General features: G+C 31.0%; 1 protein-coding gene across 1 annotated transcript in view; it reads left to right on the plus strand.

Moving 5' to 3' along the window:
* The first annotated feature begins 1,524 nt into the window (after window positions 1-1,524).
* LOC149795732 (uncharacterized) overlaps window positions 1,525-27,044 on the plus strand; it is a 76,772-nt gene continuing 51,252 nt past the window's right edge. The window contains exons 1-4 of the mRNA XM_089965641.1: window positions 1,525-1,571; window positions 9,482-9,751; window positions 12,149-12,239; window positions 13,765-14,696. Of these exons, the coding sequence (XP_089821767.1) occupies window positions 9,522-9,751; window positions 12,149-12,239; window positions 13,765-14,696 (1,253 nt within the window). The 5' untranslated portion in view covers window positions 1,525-1,571; window positions 9,482-9,521. The remainder of the gene's footprint in view (window positions 1,572-9,481; window positions 9,752-12,148; window positions 12,240-13,764; window positions 14,697-27,044) is intronic.

Genomic DNA, 27,044 nt, shown 5'->3' on the forward strand with positions numbered 1-27,044 from the left:
TTTAAATATTTTTGAAAAAATAAAAAGTATAAATAGTTGGCCATTGTGTAATGTTAAATGTGTTATATATCTTCCGGCATGTTCTGTATATAAAGAACAGCATTTACGATGAAAGTTAAGTCATTAGGATGATTTCTGTAGAAAGTTGTTTCTTTTAACCTACCATATCTGAAAACTCCTTATTCATTGTTTCAATATGATTTTAATGCCTACTTTATGAACTATTGCATTTAAAAGTTAAAACTCATGTATTTAACACACAGTTACTGACTACAAGCTTCTACAAGCTTGAAACTGAAACAGGTCACAATCATGGAAATAGTTTGTATAGAATGAAGGGTTTGACACCTTTCTAACACATTGACCCTGCAATAAGTACATAATAGTAAACAGGGTAAATGACAAGAGAAACTGCAGGTTCTTACTTAGATCTCAATTTCTGTACAGGAGGCATACTTGCATGACAGTAATAAACTAAATGTCATTGTGAGTTCATGTCAAAATTGTATCATTTTTTTTTGATGATCTTTTCCATCAGACAGTTTCATAACCATGACGTTTTGTACCCACTATTTATACACATGATATTTTTTTCTTCCTTTAAATAAAAAAGATTTGTGAATGTTTATAATGTATTTTTATTTGTTAAAAATCAAAGCTGTCAAACTTTACAATAAAAGTACAATAAAACAATAAAAACAGAAAAACACATAACAAGTCTAAATTGATTCTTAAAATAACTGTATACATATGTATTATAGTACATAAAATCACAATGTCAAATGATTACAGTTAAAAACATATGTGAATAGGGCAAAAAGGCTTAAATTGTCAATTATCATTAAGATGAATGTGAATACCATCCTTTTTGAAGTTAATGTACTTTTGATATACATATATACATATATATATATATATATATATATATATATATATATATATATATATATACACATGCTAGCAAATGTATATATTGTTCTATAAAAAGAGAAATATTTACAAAGCAATCATCACAAATTTTTAATTTTAAAACTAATAAAAGTCCTTGCTTAGACAAAATGAATAAAGGAAATTAACTTTTAATCCCGATAATAAAGCAGCAATTAGAACAATATTCAAAAAATAGCTCTAATAGTACAAGTTAAAGTTAAAGCAATAGCAAAGAATGTGTGAAAATAAATTATATAAAAAAACAAAAACTTCTTTTGAAATTTCACAATACAAATCCCTGTTACGAACGACTGACGAATACACTTCCAACAAGTGTTATAGGTAATTAATAAAAGAAACAAATTACCAAATTACTTGAATTAAACCACTTTTTCACTTTGTTTCTTTTTATCCTTTCTTCTCTCTTCATGTTATTGGCTTGTTTGCTCGGACGCGGGCGTTAAGATTTGTTATTTTGAGTTTAGTTTTTTTCCTTGCTGATAAATTAAAGAAGGAGTTAAAAATATTGTCACCGGTTTTTATCCACCAATGAGAGGCTAGGTTTTTCAAAAGCCAATCAAATCAATCGTTTCTCAGCGCACTAGGAAGCGGTACATTCGAACGGTAACAAACAACGAACGGTATTAACCTTTGATAATGTTATAAAATTATATTTGAACAAAGGTAAAAAGTTAGCACCAGATCAGTGGGAATATTCATGGCGTTTTATTCACCGTTGTGTGGGCGGAGAGGTTTACTGGACTTTGCATTTGAAAGAATTGCTTTGCCGTAGACCTCGACTGTCCACCACCCCCACTCGCCCGTTTATTTGTAAAAAATTAAAATCATATGATTGTTTCACATTGGATACACAATTATTAAGGGTTCTTTGGTCTAATCCCCAAGACACATGCAAAGAAACACAGGAAGTTGTACTTAAGGGCTGTTGCTAATATGAATTGACGTGTTTGTGTGTGTGCGATTTGGATTTTTTAAAAGTGCTTTAACAGTTTTTTTCAGTCATATCTTGACAATGTATACAGTGTGGCTGTTTATAGTAATGTCAAGCAGTGGGGCATCATGCTTGCAGACATGTAGTTTGATGTCCCACCCAGTCACATTATCCTGACACCAGGCCGACCAGTCCTAACACTAACCTAGCAATCCTAGTCCTATAACGTAAGACACATATATTTTTGTTCTGAGGGGAGATGGGTCTTACTGCCTGACTAACGGTGCTGTGTAGCGTGTTTTGATGTAATGAAAGTAAAATTTTCAGGAATATCACACACAACTGGCAACCAATAATGACGCTTTTCTACAAAGTGAAGTTATATTTTTTTGTTAGACTCTACCTATCATGATGTCTTTTTCTAATAAATTCAAATTCTTACAAAAGGAATGGACCTGTTTTCAAGTTTTGTTGGCCTACATTTCAGTTGGCTGGAAAGCAATGAAAGCCAGGAATGCTAAAATCGGGTTAAGTTGAAATATTATTCTTTAACAAAATAAATAAGAATATGTTATGCCTATTGGAACTGTAAGCAATTTTTTGTTTTGTTCAAGAAACATATCCCCCACTTGAACCTACTTAAACATACCTCCACTACCGTCGCATTGCAACAAATTCAAATGTATGTCAACGGAACATGAAAATGCATCCATTTGCTAGTGTCATATTTTCAATCTGCCAGGATAAAGACAGCACAGTAAGTATATTAATTACACATAAATTAGTGGAAGAGTGTCGATATAGTCTGCCAAGTGTGTGAGATGTTCCTGAAACTTTGACTAATTCCGATGTCAATCGACATTGGAACACGCTGTATAAGGCCATAATTTGGATAGTAAGACATAGGACTAAAATAAAAACAACACATGCTATGTCTTGCATTGTAGGACTACTAGCAACCCCAGTCTAACACGGACAAGATCACAGTTTACCTGGAAATCTGATGAAACTGTTGACCAAGTGTAGATTTTTCATTGCAGCATCAATACATGTCATCGGATTGCAACACATTTTATATATTGTAAAAGCAAATAAAATTATCTATAAAGGGCATATTTACTTGTCATATTTGATGCTATATTAATGGAATTATTACTTTATAATCATCAAAAGTAACAGATTTCACTCATCATTGGAAATAAGTGCTGATCATGCCACGGTTGTGGGACACCTCTCTACATTGTTACAAAATGCACGTTATTAAAACTTCATGCATATTCATGACATTTTCAATCAAATAAGAAATTTAAATAATTCTGTCAGTGGTTGTAGCACGTTTCTATGATATTCCTACACAAAGAAATAATCCCTCAAACTTTTCGCAGATTTGACCAAAGGTTTGGCAGTTTAAATAAATGCATCATATATCATAAAATTCAGCATATTCCAAGCCTTATTTTACTACCAAATTTATATATCGGAAATGTTTATAAACCAACCACAACAAGCATTGAACTTTTAATACATTTGAATCTCCCTGTGTTGACATTGTCCCGGTCCGCCATGTTCAAATTTTCTAACAGCTGATAATAATGTTACCTTCTTCACATACGAGGTTCCAAACTAAGCTTATCATTAATTTTGTAATAATTGGTGTGCCAGAAGAATATGCTGCGATCTTTTTTTAAATATTTTTTATATATTATTTACGCTTGTACGGTTTAGGCAATATGCAGTCGCAAAATGAACACGCAAAGTGTAGATTTTCATCCACTATAAATATGCTCAAGTTGTTGATGCTGTAAATATCTGAATTGACAAACAGTAATCGGTTTTAAAACCTCATATTCATTATGTTATTGCATTTGTTTAACTTTTATAATGGGACATTGTCTGATGAATTAATGATAAAAATTTGCATCACTATCAGACAAATTATCTGATGAAATAATGATAAAAATTTGCATTGTGTTTTTTGATAAAATGCATTTGACTGGGTGTCTTAATTGTTTCACGTTTTATAAAACTTTTCATCTCCTTTAATTTTTGTGTAATATCTGTGGAGTGAAAGTCCCTCTTCAGGTTGTTTTTTAATTAGAATGTATGGAATATTCTTATTTTGTTCTTGTTTCATATATATTACCTTGTTTTTTTTGTATAAACCAGATGCAGTCTATTTTCCTCATCAAGCACAAAAATGGTACAATTTGTTATCACAATTTTGTATATACACCGCTCCCTCGATAACTCGCGCCCTGATAACTCGTGAACCCGCTTATAAAGCAGGGTCAGGCATGGATCACATTTTTTAAACCTGGAAATACCCCAAAAATTGATCCCTATTTGTTAAACTTGAAGAAAATCACGATCAAAATTGGTAATGGAAACTTGAATGTATCGCTCGTTTTATCGTCGACAGTGGTAGATAGGACCTAGAAATTTTAATGAACCTAGGTCATACAATATTTTAAATGAAAATAGGCCATACAGTATTTTAAATTTTCTTTCCAAATGACATTCTTAGCGCACAGCAATTAACGATATGTAAGGAAATTTCGATCATGAAAATGTCACTCACGCTGAGCGGAGGCGGTATCATGTCTTTCATTTTTAATACCCACCTGAAGATAATGAAAAATACTTGCCATTAGTTACTTATCCTAAATAAACCTTATATGTGTGCCTTGGTCATCACCAGGCACTCTGCCCTGAACAGTCCTCTTTACTAGAAGCTACCACAGTGCAGACTATGACTACAACATCACCCTCATGAGCAGCATGGTGTGCATACAGCCACACACACTCCACTGCTCCAAACCAAAAGGTCACCTTCACATCAACACTAAGCAGATGTCGGTCCACTCCAAGGTGGAGGAATATGTGTCCACCCTGGACCAGCCTCTCCAGGACCTGCCAGACCATGATGCCATATCCAAGTGGAATGCCATGAAGGGTGCCATCTACAGCACAGACATGTCCACCTTTGGCAAGAAGGAATGGCCCAGTCAGGACTGGTTGAATGCAAGTCTTTTAAGGGTGGAACCAATAATTGAGGACAAACAAAAACCCTTCATAGCTTTAAAAAATGCCTCAATGAACGGATGCTTAGTTTTACCCATCACCCCTGCCGGGGTATAGGCTGCCCACAAAAGATAGCCAGAGGCTTCTGTCCTGTGCCGTCCCTTCAAGCTGACTCCAGGTGTGACCCATCTTAGTGATGTCCACCTTAAGGTCGCGTCGCCAGGTGTTTCTTGGTCATCCCCTTCTTCGCTTGCCTTGAGGGTTCCATTTCAATGCCTGTCTGTTAATGTTGGTTGGCGGCTTACTTAGGGTGTGTCCTATCCAACCCCACCTTCTCTTCTTGATCTCATCCTCTGCTGGAATCTGGGAGGTTCTCTGCCACAGGTTTGGTTTTGGTATTGGTGATGGTATCTGGCAAGCGGATCTGGAGAATTCTTCTTAGGCAGCTGTTGATGAAGGTCTGGAATGGATGCTTGCTGCCCTCAAAAGTGCCAGAAGCATCACCCAACGCATTGCTAGTCACTGGGTGAATGAGTACTGGTAGTAACTGTGAAAGAATCCAGTGCAATGCTGAATCTGAAAACAGCCAAGTCATGTACAGTGGCATCAAGAAGGCCCTAGGTCCTACAGCAAAAAGTATCCCCCCCCCCAACTCTGATGGGATCAGATCACAGACCATAAGCAACACATGGCCAGATGGGTGGAGCACTACTCAGAACTGTATTCCAAAAAAATGTCAGTCACCAATGTGGCCATTAGCAGCATACAGAAACTGCTCACCATGGAGGAGATCAACTTTAATGGAGCTCAGCAAAGCCATCAACTCCCTCCCAAACAACAAAGCACCAGGTAGTGACAGCATCCTGCCAGAAGCTATCAAACGTGGGAAACCAACATTGCTTCAGCCACTTCATGAGCTACTCTGCCTTTGCTGGAAGGAAGGAGCAGTCCCTCAAGACATGTGTGATACCACCATTGTGGCCCTTTACAAAAACAAACCGCAGTGACTGTAGCAGTTACAGAGGGATCTCGTTTTTGATCATCGTTGGAAAAGTATATGCCTGCATCCTCCTCAAGAGGCTGCAGCTGCTGGTGGACCGTGTGTACCCAGAATCATAGTGCGGCTTTGGAGCAAGCAGGTCAACAACAGACATGATCTTCTTCCTCCGTCAACTCCAAGAGAAGAGCAGAGAGCAAGGTCAGCCACTCTACATGATATTCATCGACCTCACCAAGGCCTTAAACCTGGTCAGCAGAAAGGGCCTATTCTCAGGAAGATTGGCTGCCCCCAAAACTCCACAGCATGATAATCTCTTTTCATGCTGACATGAAGGGAACAGTCATGTATGATGGATTCTTCTCAGACTCCTCCATCAACAGCAGTGTGAAACAGGGCTGCATGCTGGCACCAACCCTTTTTGGGATCTTCTCCCTGCTCCTGTCCTACGCCTTTGACTGATGGCGTTCAACCTGGCACGACTTTGCTTGAAGACCAAAGTGAGGTCAGTGCTCATCAGGGAGATGTTTTTGCTGATGATGCAGCTCTTGTGATCCACACGGAGGATGCCCTCCAGAGACAGGGAGACTGTTTCCTTGATGGCTGCAAGCAGTTCGGGCTGATCATCAGCCTGAAAAAGACAACTGCCAGTGCGCCAGATGCCGCCACAGCCCCACCCATCAAAATCAATGGTGTCATCCTGGAAGCAGTCAACGGCATAACTTACCTTGGGTCAACCATCATCAACACTCTTTCACTCAATGTGGAGCTGGAGAGAATGCTTGGAAAGGCAGACACCATCATGGCCCGACTAACGAAGAATTTGAATTTGATAGCAAGTATAAGAACTATTCTAGTTGAGGTATGCATTTCTACTGGTGTGTGAGAAGTCTTTTCTTGCAAAATAAGAGCATGAATCAAATTAAGAAAAAGACAGATTTTAAAAAAGTTACAAACTGATCATGTAAGATAAATCGCCAGTTGCATACTTTACAAGATGGTACTTCATTCACATCTTATGGCTGTCACGGTTGTCACTAATCATAAATGAAATATAATTCAACATGTTCTTCATTGTTGCAAGCAGCTGAGATAAATACCGTTTTCACAAACAATCATACTAAAATATCCATTCTAAAGAGCCACACATTGGAAAGGAAGATTGCTGATTGACTAAAGAAGTGGAATAATAGGTCATTACATCAACTAGATTTCAACCAATAAGCTGATGTCGTGACATTATCTGCTTTATAAGTACATTACACCAGAATGCATTGTTCTAAAGTTGGTAGGAGTCAGCAGTGGTACCTAAAATACTCATTTTTAAAGAATTACAGTAACTGTAAACTTGTATGATTCTTCTTTTACTTATTGAAGTATCTGCTGGCATCTTCCTTTGGCATGACAGCGTATCAATAAAGCTTCACTTTTGAAACAACCAGTTACCAGGGGCAACTGTAATGTTGTCTAACCAGATGAAAAATAAAAACAAATGTTGACATTATCTCTTTGAGGTCTAACTTGTAAAGATGTCTGATATCATATTGAAAGGAAAACTTACTCAGTAATCAAAATGATGCCTAAGTTACTGAAAAGTGTCACTGTAAATGCGAACACCATTATTAAATCTAGGGGTGAAGCTGCAAAATAGTATATTCCTAATATTTACCCATTTTAATATCAATCTTCCATCAGGTAACTGGAAAAGAAAACTCAGTCATTTCCTTGGCGACATGTTTTAGGCTGATAACAAGTAGGCAAATTAGGCAAAGGTTACTTATAATTGACTCGTGCCAAATGTTAAGTGATGTTGAACTTCAGTCTTTTTCAGGGGTAGAAAATGTACTATGGTTTATTAACAAGGCACAGATCTGCATCTACTTTGCACAGGGACATGTTTGTACTAAAGTTTTACTTAGCTTGGCCAGTTTTTACCTGGTCAAGACAAGAGGACAAGTAGTAGTTTTCTTGAGCCTGCAAAAACAAACCTTGAAAATCTTGTTTTCACTCAAGAATATAAGAGCTGGATTCAGTGCTCCATAGTTAAAAAGACACTTTTTTGTGGCTGGTAGTGTGTCAGTCCCTTCAAGGGACTTGTTGCTTTTTATCATAAAGCTTTGTTGTTGTTGTTGTGGGGTTTAACGCCATTTTTTAGCACACAATAAGCTATACATGGCGGCCAGTATTGATGGTGGAGGAAGAACCTGGGAAAACCCCGGAAAGAACCACCGACCCACGAGAAGCTATTGGCAAGCTTTCTCACATACCCACATTGGCTGAATCCGATCTTTCCACCTAGACATCTCTTTTTTTGTGTGTGTGTGTGTTTGGGTGGAAAAAATGCCAATGCAGACTGCCACTGGTTGTCTGAAACTAGAAGATGAATTGAGGAGTTGTTGGAGTGTTGTGATGCTGTCTTTATCTAATTGAAAGTTAGTTAAAAAGTTCAATTAAATCAGAAAAATATATCTGATAATAATCATGCCTTGAATTTATCACAAATGTCTTTGTGGCTGAAGTACAATTAGATGCAAACTTTACTAGCCCTGATGAATCTTCGCTATAGTAAAAGTTGCAAAGGTCATGTATGCAAATTTACTCAAATTAAGTTAAGTAAAAATTGTTGTTTTAAAATATAATACTAGTTTTACTTAACCAAAGTCTATTAAATCCAGGCTATTGATTGATCTGCACCTTAACTGTTACCAAGAAACTTCCAGATGAAAATTATTGATCGCTATGGACAATTACCACAGTGACCATAAACTAAACTGGGTCAAGAATGGGCACATCGAGTCTATCATTATAATGAAGGGTAGTATGAATTTGTTTATCAATATGCATTTGCTTTCATTATGACATTACAGTGCGCGACATTCAATCCAGATTGTACTGGATCATACCTTTGGTTGATCTTGTCCAAAAATATCCATTGATTTTGCCATACATACATACTTCTTGGGGCATTTAAATAATGATTTTTCAAAGGAATTTGGAGGTGTGAGGATCCAGATAAAGTGAATAATTGTCATTTAAAGGTGTGTACAATCAGATTTTAAAAAATGACACCATTATTGAAATACTTGGTGCTGAATGCCTGCATGACATCTGTGGCATTTACTGTGGTTGGTGACAACTGAAACTTTACCTGGGGCTATTGAATTTATGAAAATTACTAGTCTGACAGGAAATTGACTAGCTTTGGACTTGAAGGCTACTGGTATTTTTTTTTTAGCCCTGAGCACTACCCTCACAAATAGACAAATTGGTTTTATATCTGCTAAATTACCTGTATATGATTTGCACACTGTACAGGGATTTTTAGGGATCTTCATAAGCTAACAAGAGATCCCAGTTGCAATATAAATGGACCTTAATCCCAGTATAAAATATTTCAGAGTTTTATTTTTTTACTCCTGGAATTTTATTAACCATTGAAGAATGTTTGTCTTCAAAATGTTGGGATATGATATGTATCCAGTCATCTAAGAACATTTTGCATAATTGATTTATGTAGGATATAACAAGTATCTTAGAAGCTGTATACATTGCGGACAAACTTCTCTTTTTAATCTTTTCAGTCGATTGCATGAACGAATACGATCCTGATCTGGATACACCATGAGGAAGAACAAACCTGTCAAGACTTACGGCCGACACAGAAACAGAGTTATTGCCACTGAACCCTGGTTGTCAGACAGTGTCAAAAAGAAAAATATCTTTAGCACCAGCTCAGAATATGAAAAGTCATCGCATTCTAGTATCTTTCACATAAGCAGCTCCCAATCACTCAACTTGACGAGCAATAGCTCAGTTTCCAGCCCTGCTGTGCAGAACAAAAAAAGAAAGGGGTAAGCATTCATGTTTTGATTACCATAATGGCAGTGATACTGTTAGTTTCATATTTACGGATTAAAATTTTAAGTGACAGTAAAATATTTGTAAAAGTATTCAATGCCAGATAAAAAAAATCGTTGTTCAATAAAAGCAATGCAACAGTTCAGTAAAGCCTATGTGACTGTCCTATACAATCCCCATCATGAAACTACCTGCCTGATACAGACACGTGCCAAGGGTAAACATGATATCTAAAGGGTTCCAAGCATTTCTGACAGTATGTCATTGATGATCGCATATCTTTATGTGGAACCAATCAGACAGCTTGTCATGTTCATGTGTGTAAAAATATTGATCTTCACCAAAAATTAACCAAAATGAAAAATAAATGTATATTCTGTCACATAAAGAAGACAGACAAAATGGCAAAAGTCCTATCAGTAATTGAATATGAAAACACACAAAACAGAAAGAATAATTCTGCTAATTTAGTTTCCAAAACAAGATCTTAAGCATGATAATTTTTGGTATGTGGCTTGTTAATCAGCTTGAAATTTTGTTCACTGCCATACAAGGCCAGCATGATAAAACATTTCACTGATCCTGCCAAAATTTCATTGATCATGCAAACAGTCAAACAAGTAAGTTCAGTTTCTAATTCAACATCTATTTTTCATTAACATCAAATTAATAAATGTTTAGGAAGCAAGATCATTAAAAGTTAAAGTTGCTATCCACTTTCAGCCTGTATAACCATTTTTGTAGTCAATGAATTTCTTATTTCTTGGTCCATTAGCATGCCATAGCTTGTTGGCATCATGTGGGTTTTAATCCTTGTTGCCTGGTGAGTTAAGGACACCAATGTTAGTCTGATCTCAGACATGATTTATAGAAATTTCCATACCCATCAACAAATTATAATGAAGTAACACACTCACTTTTGTATTTCTCTTAATATGCAGTGCAGAAAGTGCACAAGTTCACATCCATTCCTGTGTTATACTTTTGTCATTCATATGCATTTTCCCAGCATTTCTGTTACTTTCTTACTCTCTTCTCTTGATTATATTTTTATGATCTCTATCTCTCTCTCTTATTTGTGTGGCCACCTCCGAACCTCTAGCTATGAGAATCTAGCTGGCCTTTGTAGTTGATTCCACCACTGTTTGAAAGTTCAAAGATTTTATATGTCTGTGTGTCTCCACCAATCTGAATCAGTGTTAAGGGTATTTTTGAAAAAGTAAACAGAATTTTGAGGAAAAGAATTAAAAAGTTTTTATGGGGTTCCTCTTTTTTTTTTTGGGACATACTTGTTTAGATTCCTGTTGCCAGCTTTGCATTCATTCTATCCCTGAACCTAAATTGTTTATCAAAACACTTGTAGTCATATCCTCAGGCATTACACATTATGGCTGGTTACCTTGCCTGTTTTGGAAATATTAAGTGATCCTTGTCATGGATTGATCTAGTTTTTTCTTTCATGTATCAGAAAGTTATGGTGTATTTGTTGTATATATGCTGTTTTCCCATCATTCATGTAATTGTCAAGACCAGCTTTTTTATTGCAACAAGTGTTTTGAGTTCTTTTATTTAATAATACCCAAAATATAAAAAGCTTGGTTGATATAAGGTTGTGTTTATTCTTAAACTGAATGCTAGCCAGGACAATAATGCCCTGTACTCATTTTAAAACAGATGTGCACATAGCACAGAAAGATTACTAGGCAAAACAGGAATTTAAGAAAAACCATTTTATTATTTAGTGTCTTGTGACTTTCAGTATCGGTGCAAGTCAACAAATAACCCTTCATTTAATGATTTAATGACAAAGGAAATGTTGTTTTTGAATGTTTTTTATGGTATTTGTTCTTGAGAAAAATTACTGTGTAAAATCAGTTTGATAATAATTCCACTTTTTATATCAACATACCGTTAAACCTGTCCTAAAAGCCATCTTTATATAGCGGTCACCTGGTCGTAATGGCCATTCTAATTTCTTCATGGCAAACTTTCTGTATAAATGATCCATGTGTAATGGGCATCTGCCTTTCTGCAAGGTGCCCATTCAAAAAGTACAAGAGTGCAAAGCATGCATCTTTGACATTAAATAATTAAGTAAGTTATTGTCCTACTTTACTGATGTTTGTAGATGTTGTAAATAGTTACATATGCATTAAAGTTGTAAAACTTTTAAAAATCAGTGTTTGTTCCTAAAATTCGATGTTTTTGTCATAAGCAGTCAGTATTTTTGTACTCAGGGGTTGGCAGCTATATAGAGGTCACCTGTGTACAAAGGCCAGTTTGGCCTTTGCCCATGGGTGGCAGCTATTGAGAGGGTTTGACTTTATTTAAGTGGCTCTACTTTCTGTTGTTTGAACTGGTAATTATATGTTGCTGTTCCATTTTGATAGAGCCAGGTTCAAGAATGACAAAGAAAATGTTGCTGCTAAGACCAGGGCAAGGCTGAAAGTCAAGAATGGACATAACATTTTCTCTGACAAAGTAAGTAAAGATGCATCAGTTAAATATATGAATACAATGATTTTTGTGTTAGACAATTAACAAACTGAGAAATAGTTTATTGGCATGTAAAGAGGCCAACAGGTAATTCAGTATACACCCATTGACAATAACCTGGATAATAAAATGGACAATTTTCCCACACTGTACTCGACATTGTCGTGATCACGCCCACTTAATATAGAAGTGCAACTCGCTGAATGGAATGCTGCCCTCTCATCGGTCAAATGAAAATGACCTAATAATCCAATTTAGAACTTATTTTTGTATTATTATATAGTATATATATGGCTGATCGTTAAATTGGAAACAATGATACAAGCCACTGTGATCAACGTTGGACCTCTGTCTGCTTTCCTTATTTTCTTTTTATAGTATCTACATGAAACAGTTTCAAGAAAACAGATTTGTTTCTTGAATGTGAAACCATAAGTCACAGATTCATTTTGTTTTGATACCACATACATAGTGGACCAGTGTAAATTGAAAATAAATGGCACCAGATATTGTAATGAACGGGCTCTGTCAAAGTGACTGATGGATGTTATATGACTGAAAAATGTTAGAGGAGACAGAATTTTGTTAACTTAAAAACTTGTTGCATCCGGAAATTGACAAATCAATAGCATTTTAAAAACTTTGCAATAAGAATTCAGCAGTGATGTAATATAACAGTCATCATTTGTAGAAATAATGACTATTCACAAAAGTTTCTGTAGACTAGTTAATGTAAGTGTTATGCATAAATAGTTTATGAATTTCTTTTGTGTCTATACTTTTGTACTAACTACTAATTCACATGGATTTAGCCAATCTGTGACAAAATGTTTGTTGCAGATCCAGGTAAGTAGCAAAAATAAATGTACATTTTTCATACAGTTTTCTGTAATTATGTCTTCCTATGCTCAGTTTATGCTTTTTTGCCACTTATATTAGTAATAACTACACTTATACCTCTTTTGGGGGTTCACATGTGTAAACCTGCAACAAAGCAGTTCAGGTACACATTTAATACAATTTCCCTTTGATCAGGTACTCAGATAACCAGTTTTTAGGATCAATGGGTACCCAGCTGAAATTTCCTTAAAATTTTACATCTCTGTTTGTCTTACTGAAAACACAATTAAATCACAGTTGCAGTGTCTACTATTTCATGATATAGACTGCAATTTTGCTGTCAGTATTTTTACATGAAAAGTAGAGATTATCAAAAGCAAAATATCTTGCCTTGGACAGGATTGATAGGAGAATGTATTCAAATGATGTCTCACAAGGGGTTTAGCTGAAGTCAAATTGATGGCAAGAAGCAACAGAGAGTGGTAGAGTGTAATTTACTGATAATCTACCAAGGTTATTCTCTCTTATGGAAAAGGTGCATTATTACTTTGCATCACCCCTTTCAACCATAACTTTGCATTTCTTTTTCAGTTCATCATTAAGAATATCTGATCACAATATTAAGCCATCAAATTATTGTGGTTTGATAATATCTTTTCTTTTTATTTAGTATATTTGCTCAAGTACTGGAAGTGACAGTTCAGTGGGGTCGATTGAGTGTCATCCTCCTAGAAGAGTGCTTCGAGAAAGGAATAAAAATGTTCAATATAATATTTCGGACTCGTCCAGAAAGGAAACACAGGAAAAGAAAAGGAAGAGGCAACCAAAGGTTGTCAATTCAAGTTGTACGGAACCAGTCAAAAAGCACAATTCATATAATTTTAGTGATTTTGAAGAATACAGTTTAGTGATCTCTAGCTCACCATCAAAAAGTGCCAAAGATGATTTAAAGAAGGTTAATGGTGTGTCTTGTATCGAGACAAGTACTCCCTTAGCGAAAAGAACTAGATGTAAAACTCCAATTGAGGCGAAGATAAAAGAGTCTGATATTTCTCATATTGAGTACATTGAAAGCCCTACATCAAATGCTAGCTCTAGTCGTATTGATTCATCTCTTGGTTCGGCACCATCATCTAGCACAACTGGTGTTGAGAAGTGTAATTTATCCAGCATTCACTTCAGCCCTTCTATAGTTGACTCTGAAAGTGAAAAGTCAAACAGCCTAAACAAAGCAAGTAACACGAAGAGCCCAGTTGTCTTGAGTCCTTTGTTGCCAATTGTCCAGCTGGAGAAATTAAGAGATAGCTTCATATCCTTGCACATTTCCAGTAGAAGAAGGAAGCAAATGCCAAATCGACACAATGATTTCTATGATCAGTCAGCGAGTTTGTTTAGTGGTCCTAGCCAAAGTAGATATGGTCATTTGGAAAATGCTATGTCAGCAGTTTCAATTAAGAGTCAAATTCAAGACTCACTTGGCAGCTTGGGTATCAGTGAGGGAGAAAGTGAGGACGAAAGTGATACCACGGAGACAGAGTATGGGGATGAGGTGGTGGAAGAAGAGGAGGTTGAAGAAGATGATGAAGAGAAGGAAGATGATGGGTATAATAATAATGATAATGATAATAACAACACCAAAAGCACCTTTTTAATGCTTGTGATGCATGGCTCCACCTCATTTTGTTAATTCAGTTGAAGTGTTTGTTCTGTTTATTTTTTCTTCAAAGGAATTTCTCCATGAAGAATTTGCATATTTAACAAGATGTCACAATGAGGTAGTGGATCATAAAAGGCAAAAATGAGCATGTCTATACAAAATCATAAATAATTCTCAACTTTAAGAACTTACACTTTTGAATCAGAAAAATATACCAAGAACTGTGAAAATATTTATTTATTTGAAAAATACCAAGAACATTCCATTTTAATTACATCTGTGAAGTTGGGATTTTGCATTATTTTTCTACACTTTTATGTACCTCAAAAATGCACACACACCCCCCTCCGAAAACTAATATGTGGCCAGGAAGGTTTTATCTTTCTGTGACTCTCCTTTTTTAAAATTGCCACTTAAAGGCTAAATATTGTGGCCTTTGATAAAGCGAGATCTTTGGTTTTGTTTAGGGTATGGCACTTGTATATCAGATAACTAGACTGATTTAGGGTGTGATATTTGTATATCGGATAACTATAGTTTATTATGGTGTGATATTTGTATCACAGATAACTAGACTGATGTGTGATGTGGTATTTTCAGACAAGTTTGATATATAATCTTGACAATGTTAGCCTGCAGTGTAGCTCAGTACATTGTTAATTTCAGCATGCATTATTTTGGGGGTGGATAGAGTGTGTTGAAAGCCACACCATGGAATCGTGTCTCTTGAATGTGGAGAAACTCATAAACCACACACCATTGCAGAACCATGTCACTTCATCACATTAGAAAGATTAGTGCAAGGTGTGACCACCTGTTTTAAACCGGTGCACTAGCTCTAATATAGAAAACAATATTGCAAAATACAAACTATAATAAATTGTTTCTTTTAATTTACAATAAAATAAAAATACAGTATATTGAAGTTTTGAATTAGAGTATGTGGCAACTTAATGCTGTTCACTAATGTTGAAGTCATGTAAAGTCATATTTTCTTTATAAATGTAGTTTTTTTTCTCTAAAACTCGGCAAGCAGTACCAGATATTGCTTGGTAAAATTGTTTTATTTAAATTTTAAAAAACCACATGTAATTCTCTTAGTAAATCATGCTTCTCTTCATGAACATGTCTATTAAAGCTGATAATCAGTGAATTGTAATGATGTTGTTGAATAGATGTTCCTAGCTTAACATAATAGATATATTTGCACTGATATTTAAAAATATAATATGTTCAAAGCACAACAGAGTTTGTGTGTGTGTATGAGAGATATGATGAGAGGTCATTAACTAAATAATTATTTTAACTGAAAACAGTCCAGAATGATCAATAGGAATTTTTTTTCTGCATAGAAACTTTTTGATTTTGCCATAAAGCACAGTCTGAGATCAAAATAAACATAAATCATGTATTCTTTTAGGTTTCACAGATGACAAAAAAAAGAAACCACCAGTCTGATTTCGAAATTTGTTTTATATACCTATTATGCAAAGAGGATTTATTTAATTACTTTTTAGTTGATATTTAGGTGATAATGAAATTTGTATTCTATTTATATTTTCATGAGGTTGAGATTGTGCATAAACATTCATTAAACACTCAACCCTTCTCTTTTGCTATTTGTTTCTAATTTATTTTTCTTGTGATTTAATTTTACATCCTTCCCAATCATGGTGAATTTAAAAATAATGAAACTAACTTTTAGTTACAGTTTTTTTAATATTCTGCTTTGAACTTTTGAATGACCTCTCAGAACATTGTCTGTGTTGTTAGATGGACCTATGGTTTATTTTTATTTAAAATATCCATCTTAGTATATTTAAACTATTATGTAGCTAAGAACATCTTCACCAACTTGACTGTCGATGCATCTTCTTTAGACATATATGCTTGTAAAGAGAAGCATGTTTTGCCAAAAAAAGTGAACTATGTTTTACTGACAGAAATCAAAAAAGCATTTATATTTTTTTTTAAATTAGTAGTATATGAAACTTCATCTTTTTCTCTTCTCTCTCCTTTCTCCTCCTAAACCAAACCAAACACAACAGAATTTGATGATTTCAAATGTATATTCTTTTCAGTGAACACTAACAACCTGCCCCATGTTTATCTCTCTCTCTTGCTCTCTCTCTCTCTCTCTCAGTTTATACATACACTATTTTACAATACATTCATTACTAAGATACTTATACAATTAATACATTCAGTACTAAGATACTTATTATACAGTTAATACATTCAGTACTAAGATACTTATTATACAGTTAATACATTCAGTACTAAGATACTTATTATACAGTTAATACATTCAGTACTAAGATACTTTTTATACAGTTAATACATTCAGTACCAAGATACTTATTATACAATTAATACATTCAGTACTAAGATACTTATTATACAATTAATACATTCAGTACTAAGATACTTATTATACAATTAATACCTTCAGTACTAAGATACTTATTATACAGTTAATACATTCAGTACTAAGATACTTATTATACAATTAATACATTCAGTACTAAGATACTTGTTATACAATTAATACATTCAGTACTAAGATACTTGTTATACAGTTAATACATTCAGTACTAAGATACTTGTTATACAATTAATACATTCAGTACTAAGATACTTATTATACAATTAATACATTCAGTACTAAGATACTTATTATACAAATAATACATTCAGTACTAAGATACTTATTATACAAATAATACATTCAGTACTAAGATACTTATTATACAATTAATACATTCAGTACTAAGATACTTATACAATTAATACATTCAGTACTAAGATACTTATTATACAGTTAATACATTCAGTACTAAGATACTTATTATACAATTAATACATTCAGTACTAAGATACTTATTATATAGTTAATACATTCAGTACTAAGATACTTTTTATTCAGTTAATACATTCAGTACTAAGATACTTATTATACAGTTAATACATTCAGTACTAAGATACTTATTATACAGTTAATACATTCAGTACTAAGATACTTATTATACAGTTAATACATTCAGTACTAAGATACTTATTATACAATTAATACATTCAGTACTAAGATACTTATTATACAGTTAATACATTCAGTACTAAGATACTTATTATACAGTTAATACATTCAGTACTAAGATACTTATTATACAGTTAATACATTCAGTACTAAGATACTTATTATACAATTAATACATTCAGTACCAAGATACTTATTATACAGTTAATACATTCAGTACTAAGATACTTATACAATTAATACATTCAGTACTAAGATACTTATTATACAGTTAATACATTCAGTACTAAGATACTTATTATACAGTTAATACATTCAGTACTAAGATACTTTTTATTCAGTTAATACATTCAGTACTAAGATACTTATTATGCAGTTAATACATTCAGTACCAAGATACTTATTATACAATTAATACATTCAGTACTAAGATACTTATTATACAGTTAATACATTCAGTACCAATATACTCTTTATTCAGTAAGTGAGAAAGCTTGCCAGTAGCTTCTCGTGGGTCGGTGGTTCTTTCTGGGGTTTTCCCGGATTCTTCCTCCACCATTAATACTGGCCGCCATGTATAGCCTATCGTGTGCTGAAAAATGGCGTTAAACCCTATAACAACAACAACTTTTTATTCACTTAATACATTCAGTACCAAGATACTTATTATACAGTTAATACATTCAGTACCAAGATACTTATTATACAATTAATACATTCAGTACCAAGATACTTATTATACAGTTAATACATTCAGTACCAAGATACTTATTATACAGTTAATACATTCAGTACTAAGATACTTATACAATTAATACATTCAGCACTAAGATATTTTTTATACAGTTAATACATTCAGTACTAAGATATTTATTATACAGTTAATACATTCAGTACTAAGATACTTATTATACAATTAATACATTCAGTACTAAGATACTTATTATACAATTAATACATTCAGTACTAAGATACTTATTATAGAGTTAATACATTCAGTACTAAGATACTTATTATACAATTAATACATTCAGTACTAAGATACTTATTATACAATTAATACATTCAGTACCAAGATACTTATTATACAGTTAATACATTCAGTACCAAGATACTTATTATACAATTAATACATTCAGTACCAAGATACTTATTATACAATTAATACATTCAGTACCAAGATGCTTATTATACAGTTAATACATTCAGTACCAAGATACTTATTATACAATTAATATATTCAAGACTAAGATACTTATTATACAATTAATACATTCAGTACCAAGATACTTATTATACAGTTAATACATTCAGTACTAAGATACTTATACAATTAATACATTCAGTACTAAGATATTTATTATACAGTTAATACATTCAGTACTAAGATATTTATTATACAGTTAATACATTCAGTACTAAGATACTTATTATACAATTAATACATTCAGTACTAAGATACTTATTATACAGTTAATACATTCAGTACTAAGATACTTATTATACAATTAATACATTCAGTACTAAGATACTTATTATACAATTAATACATTCCGTACCAAGATACTTATTATACAGTTAATACATTCAGTACCAAGATACTTATTATACAATTAATACATTCAGTACTCAGATACTTATTATACAATTAATACATTCAGTACCAAGATACTTATTATACAGTTAATACATTCAGTACCAAGATACTTATTATACAATTAATACATTCAGTACCAAGATACTTATTATACAATTAATACATTCAGTACCAAGATACTTATTATACAGTTAATACATTCAGTACCAAGATACTTATTATACAATTAATACATTCAGTACTAAGATACTTATTATACAGTTAATACATTCAGTACCAAGATACTTATTATACAATTAATACATTCAGTACTAAGATATTTATTATACACTTAATACATTCAGTACTAAGGTATTTATTATACAGTTAATACATTCAGTACTAAGATACTTATTATACAGTTAATACATTCAGTACTAAGATACTTATTATACAGTTAATACATTCAGTACTAAGATACTTTTTATTCAGTTAATACATTCAGTACTAAGATACTTATTATGCAGTTAATACATTCAGTACCAAGATACTTATTATACAATTAATACATTCAGTACTAAGATACTTATTATACAGTTAATACATTCAGTACCAATATACTCTTTATTCAGTAAGTGAGAAAGCTTGCCAGTAGCTTCTCGTGGGTCGGTGGTTCTTTCTGGGGTTTTCCCGGATTCTTCCTCCACCATTAATACTGGCCGCCATGTATAGCCTATCGTGTGCTGAAAAATGGCGTTAAACCCTATAACAACAACAACTTTTTATTCACTTAATACATTCAGTACCAAGATACTTATTATACAGTTAATACATTCAGTACCAAGATACTTATTATACAATTAATACATTCAGTACCAAGATACTTATTATACAGTTAATACATTCAGTACCAAGATACTTATTATACAGTTAATACATTCAGTACTAAGATACTTATACAATTAATACATTCAGCACTAAGATATTTTTTATACAGTTAATACATTCAGTACTAAGATATTTATTATACAGTTAATACATTCAGTACTAAGATACTTATTATACAATTAATACATTCAGTACTAAGATACTTATTATACAATTAATACATTCAGTACTAAGATACTTATTATAGAGTTAATACATTCAGTACTAAGATACTTATTATACAATTAATACATTCAGTACTAAGATACTTATTATACAATTAATACATTCAGTACCAAGATACTTATTATACAGTTAATACATTCAGTACCAAGATACTTATTATACAATTAATACATTCAGTACCAAGATACTTATTATACAATTAATACATTCAGTACCAAGATGCTTATTATACAGTTAATACATTCAGTACCAAGATACTTATTATACAATTAATATATTCAAGACTAAGATACTTATTATACAATTAATACATTCAGTACCAAGATACTTATTATACAGTTAATACATTCAGTACTAAGATACTTATACAATTAATACATTCAGTACTAAGATATTTATTATACAGTTAATACATTCAGTACTAAGATATTTATTATACAGTTAATACATTCAGTACTAAGATACTTATTATACAATTAATACATTCAGTACTAAGATACTTATTATACAGTTAATACATTCAGTACTAAGATACTTATTATACAATTAATACATTCAGTACTAAGATACTTATTATACAATTAATACATTCCGTACCAAGATACTTATTATACAGTTAATACATTCAGTACCAAGATACTTATTATACAATTAATACATTCAGTACTCAGATACTTATTATACAATTAATACATTCAGTACCAAGATACTTATTATACAGTTAATACATTCAGTACCAAGATACTTATTATACAATTAATACATTCAGTACCAAGATACTTATTATACAATTAATACATTCAGTACCAAGATACTTATTATACAGTTAATACATTCAGTACCAAGATACTTATTATACAATTAATACATTCAGTACTAAGATACTTATTATACAGTTAATACATTCAGTACCAAGATACTTATTATACAATTAATACATTCAGTACTAAGATATTTATTATACACTTAATACATTCAGTACTAAGGTATTTATTATACAGTTAATACATTCAGTACTAAGATACTTATTATACAATTAATACATTCAGTACTAAGATACTTATTATACAGTTAATACATTCAGTACTGAGATACTTATACAATTAATACATTCAGTACTGAGATACTTATACAATTAATACATTCAGTACTAAGATACTTATTATACAATTAATACATTCAGTACCAAGATACTTATTGTACAGTTAATACATTCAGTACTAAGATACTTATTATACAATTAATACATTCAGTACTAAGATACTTATTATACAGTTAATACATTCAGTACTAAGATACTTATTATACAATTAATACATTCAGTACTAAGATACTTATTATACAATTAATACATTCAGTACTAAGATACTTATTATACAATTAATACATTCAGTACTAAGATACTTATTATACAGTTAATACATTCAGTACTAAGATACTTATACAATTAATACATTCAGTACTAAGATACTTATTATACAATTAATACATTCAGTACCAAGATACTTATTATACAGTTAATACATTCAGTACTAAGATACTTATACAATTAATACATTCAGTACTAAGATACTTATTATACAGTTAATATATTCAGTACTAAGATACTTATTATACAGTTAATACATTCAGTACTAAGATACTTTTTATTCAGTTAATACATTCAGTACTAAGATACTTATTATACAGTTAATACATTCAGTACCAAGATGCTTATTATACAATTAATACATTCAGTACTAAGATACTTATTATACAGTTAATATATTCAGTACCAATATACTCTTTATTCAGTAAGTGAGAAAGCTTGCCAGTAGCTTCTCGTGGGTCGGTGGTTCTTTCTGGGGTTTTCCCGGATTCTTCCTCCACCATTAATACTGGCCGCCATGTATAGCCTATCGTGTGCTGAAAAATGGCGTTAAACCCTATAACAACAACAACTTTTTATTCACTTAATACATTCAGTACCAAGATACTTATTATACAGTTAATACATTCAGTACCAAGATACTTATTATACAATTAATACATTCAGTACCAAGATACTTATTATACAGTTAATACATTCAGTACCAAGATACTTATTATACAGTTAATACATTCAGTACTAAGATACTTATACAATTAATACATTCAGTACTAAGATTTTTATTATACAGTTAATACATTCAGTACTAAGATATTTATTATACAGTTAATACATTCAGTACTAAGATGCTTATTATACAATTAATACATTCAGTACTAAGATACTTATTATACAATTAATACATTCAGTACTAAGATACTGATTATAGAGTTAATACATTCAGTACTAAGATACTTATTATACAACTAATACATTCAGTACTAAGATACTTATTATACAATTAATACATTCAGTACCAAGATACTTATTATACAGTTAATACATTCAGTACCAAGATACTTATTATACAATTAATACATTCAGTACTAAGATACTTATTATACAATTAATACATTCAGTACCAAGATACTTATTATACAGTTAATACATTCAGTACTAAGATACTTATACAATTAATACATTCAGTACTAAGATATTTATTATACAGTTAATACATTCAGTACTAAGATATTTATTATACAGTTAATACATTCAGTACTAAGATACTTATTATACAGTTAATACATTCAGTACTAAGATACTTATTATACAATTAATACATTCAGTACTAAGATACTTATTATACAATTAATACATTCAGTACCAAGATACTTATTATAAAGTTAATATATTCAGTACCAAGATACTTATTATACAATTAATACATTCAGTACTAAGATACTTATTATACAGTTAATACATTCAGTACCAAGATACTTATTATACAGTTAATACATTCAGTACTAAGATACTTATACAATTAATACATTCAGTACTAAGATATTTATTATACAGTTAATACATTCAGTACTAAGATATTTATTATATAGTTAATACATTCAGTACTAAGATACTTATACAATTAATACATTCAGTACTAAGATACTTATTATACAATACATTCAGTACTAAGATACTTATTATACAATTAATACATTCAGTACCAAGATACTTATTATACAGTTAATACATTGAGTACCAAGATACTTATTATACAATTAATACATTCAGTACCAAGATACTTATTATACAATTAATACATTCAGTACCAAGATACTTATTATACAGTTAATACATTCAGTACCAAGATGCTTATTATACAGTTAATACATTCAGTACGAAGATACTTATTATACAATTAATACATTCAGTACCAAGATACTTATTATACAATTAATACATTCATTACTAAGATACTTATTATACAATTAATACATTCAGTACCAAGATACTTATTATACAGTTAATACATTCAGTACTAAGATACTTATTATCCAGTTAATACATTCAGTACCAAGATACTTATTATACAGTTAATACATTCAGTACCAAGATACTTATTATACAATTAATACATGCAGTACTAAGATACTTATTATACAGTTAATACATTCAGTACTGAGATACTTATTATACATTTAGTACATTCATTACTGAGATACTTATTATACAGTTAATACATTCAGTACTATGATACTTATTATACAGTTAATACATTCAGTACTAAGATACTTATTATACAGTTAATACATTCAGTACGAAGATACTTATTATACAGTTAATACATTCAGTACTAAGATACTTATTATACAATTAATACATTCAGTACTAAGATACTTGTTATACAAGTAATACATTCAGTACTAAGATACTTATTATACAGTTAATACATTCAGTACTAAGATACTTATTATACAATTAATACATTCAGTACTAAGATACTTATTATACAATTAATACATTCAGTACTAGGATACTTATTATACAGTTAATACATTCAGTACTAAGATACTTATACAATTAATACATTCAGTACTAAGATACTTATTATACAAATAATACATTCAGTACTTAGATACTTATTATACAATTAATACATTCAGTACTAAGATCCTTATTATTCAGTTAATACATTCAGTACTAAGATACATATTATGCAAATAATACATTCAGTACTAAGATACTTGTTATACAGTTAATACATTCAGTACTAAGATACTTATTATACAATTAATACATTCAGTACTAAGATATTTATTATACAGTTAATACATTCAGTACTAAGATACTTATACAATTAATACATTCAGTACTAAGATACTTATACAATTAATACATTCAGTACTAAGATATTTATTATACAGTTAATACATTCAGTACTAAGATACTTATTATACAGTTAATACATTCAGTACTAAGATACTTATACAATTAATACATTCAGTACTAAGATACTTATACAATTAAGACATTCAGTACTAAGATATTTATTATACAATTAATACATTCAGTACTAAGATATTTATTATACAGTTAATACATTCAGTACTAAGCTACTTATTATACAATTAATACATTCAGTACTAAGATACTTATTATACAATTAATACATTCAGTACTAAGATACTTTTTATACAGTTAATACATTCAGTACTAAGATACTTATACAATTAATACATTCAATACTAAGATACTTATTATACAGTTAATACATTCAGTACTTAGATACTTATTATACAATTAATACATTCAGTACTAAGATACTTATTATACAGTTAATACATTCAGTACTAAGATACATATTATACAAATAATACATTCAGTACTAAGATACTTGTTATACAGTTAATACATTCAGTACTAAGATACTTATTATACAATTAATACATTCAGTACTAAGATATTTATTATACAGTTAATACATTCAGTAGTAAGATACTTATACAATTAATACATTCAGTACTAAGATACTTATACAATTAATACATTCAGTACTAAGATATTTATTATACAATTAATACATTCAGTACTAAGATATTTATTATACAATTGATACATTCAGTACTAAGATACTTATTATACAATTAATACATTCAGAACCAAGATACTTATTATACAATTAATACATTCATTACTAAGATATTTATTATACAGTTAATACATTCAGTACTAAGATACTTATACAGTTAATACATTCAGTACTAAGATACTTATACAATTAATACATTCAGTACTAAGATATTTATTATACAGTTAATACATTCAGTACTAAGATACTTATACAATTAATACATTCAGTACTAAGATATTTATTATACAGTTAAGACATTCAGTACCAAGATACTTATTATACAGTTAATACATTCAGTACTAAGATACTTATTATACAATTGATACATTCAGTACTAAGATACTTATTATACAATTAATACATTCAGTACCAAGATACTTATTATACAATTAATACATTGATGACTAAGATACTTTTTATTCAGTTAATACATTCAGTACTAAGATACTTATTATACAGTTTATACATTCAGTACTAAGATACTTATTATACAATTAATAAATTCATTACTAAGATACTTTTTATACAGTTAATACATTCAGTACTAAGAAACTTATACAGTTAATACATTCAGTACTGAGATACTTATACAATTAATACATTCAGTACTAAGATATTTATTATACAGTTAATACATTCAGTACTAAGATACTTATACAATTAATACATTCAGTACTAAGATACTTATTATACAATTAATACATTCAGTACCAAGATACTTATTATACAGTTAATACATTCAGTACTAAGATACTTATACAATTAATACATTCAGTACTAAGATACTTATTATACAGTTAATACATTCAGTACTAAGATACTTATTATACAGTTAATACATTCAGTACTAAGATACTTTTTATTCAGTTAATACATTCAGTACTAAGATACTTATTTTACAGTTAATACATTCAGTACCAAGATGCTTATTATACAATTAATACATTCAGTACTAAGATACTTATTATACAGTTAATACATTCAGTACCAATATACTCTTTATTCAGTAAGTGAGAAAGCTTGCCAGTAGCTTCTCGTGGGTCGGTGGTTCTTTCTGGGGTTTTCCTGGATTCTTCCTCCACCATTAATACTGGCCGCCATGTATAGCCTATCGTGTGCTGAAAAATGGCGTTAAACCCTATAACAACAACAACTTTTTATTCACTTAATACATTCAGTACCAAGATACTTATTATACAGTTAATACATTCAGTACCAAGATACTTATTATACAATTAATACATTCAGTACCAAGATACTTATTATACAGTTAATACATTCAGTACCAAGATACTTATTATACAGTTAATACATTCAGTACTAAGATACTTATACAATTAATACATTCAGTACTAAGATTTTTATTATACAGTTAATACATTCAGTACTATGATATTTATTATACAGTTAATACATTCAGTACTAAGATACTTATTATACAATTAATACATTCAGTACTAAGATACTTATTATACAATTAATACATTCAGTACCAAGATACTTATTATACAATTAATACATTCAGTACCAAGATACTTATTATACAGTTAATACATTCAGTACCAAGATACTTAATATACAATTAATA

This window comes from Sinohyriopsis cumingii, chromosome 7, assembly GCF_028554795.1.
Source record: "Sinohyriopsis cumingii isolate HCF-2022 chromosome 7, ASM2855479v2, whole genome shotgun sequence".
NCBI lineage: Eukaryota > Metazoa > Mollusca > Bivalvia > Unionida > Unionidae > Sinohyriopsis > Sinohyriopsis cumingii.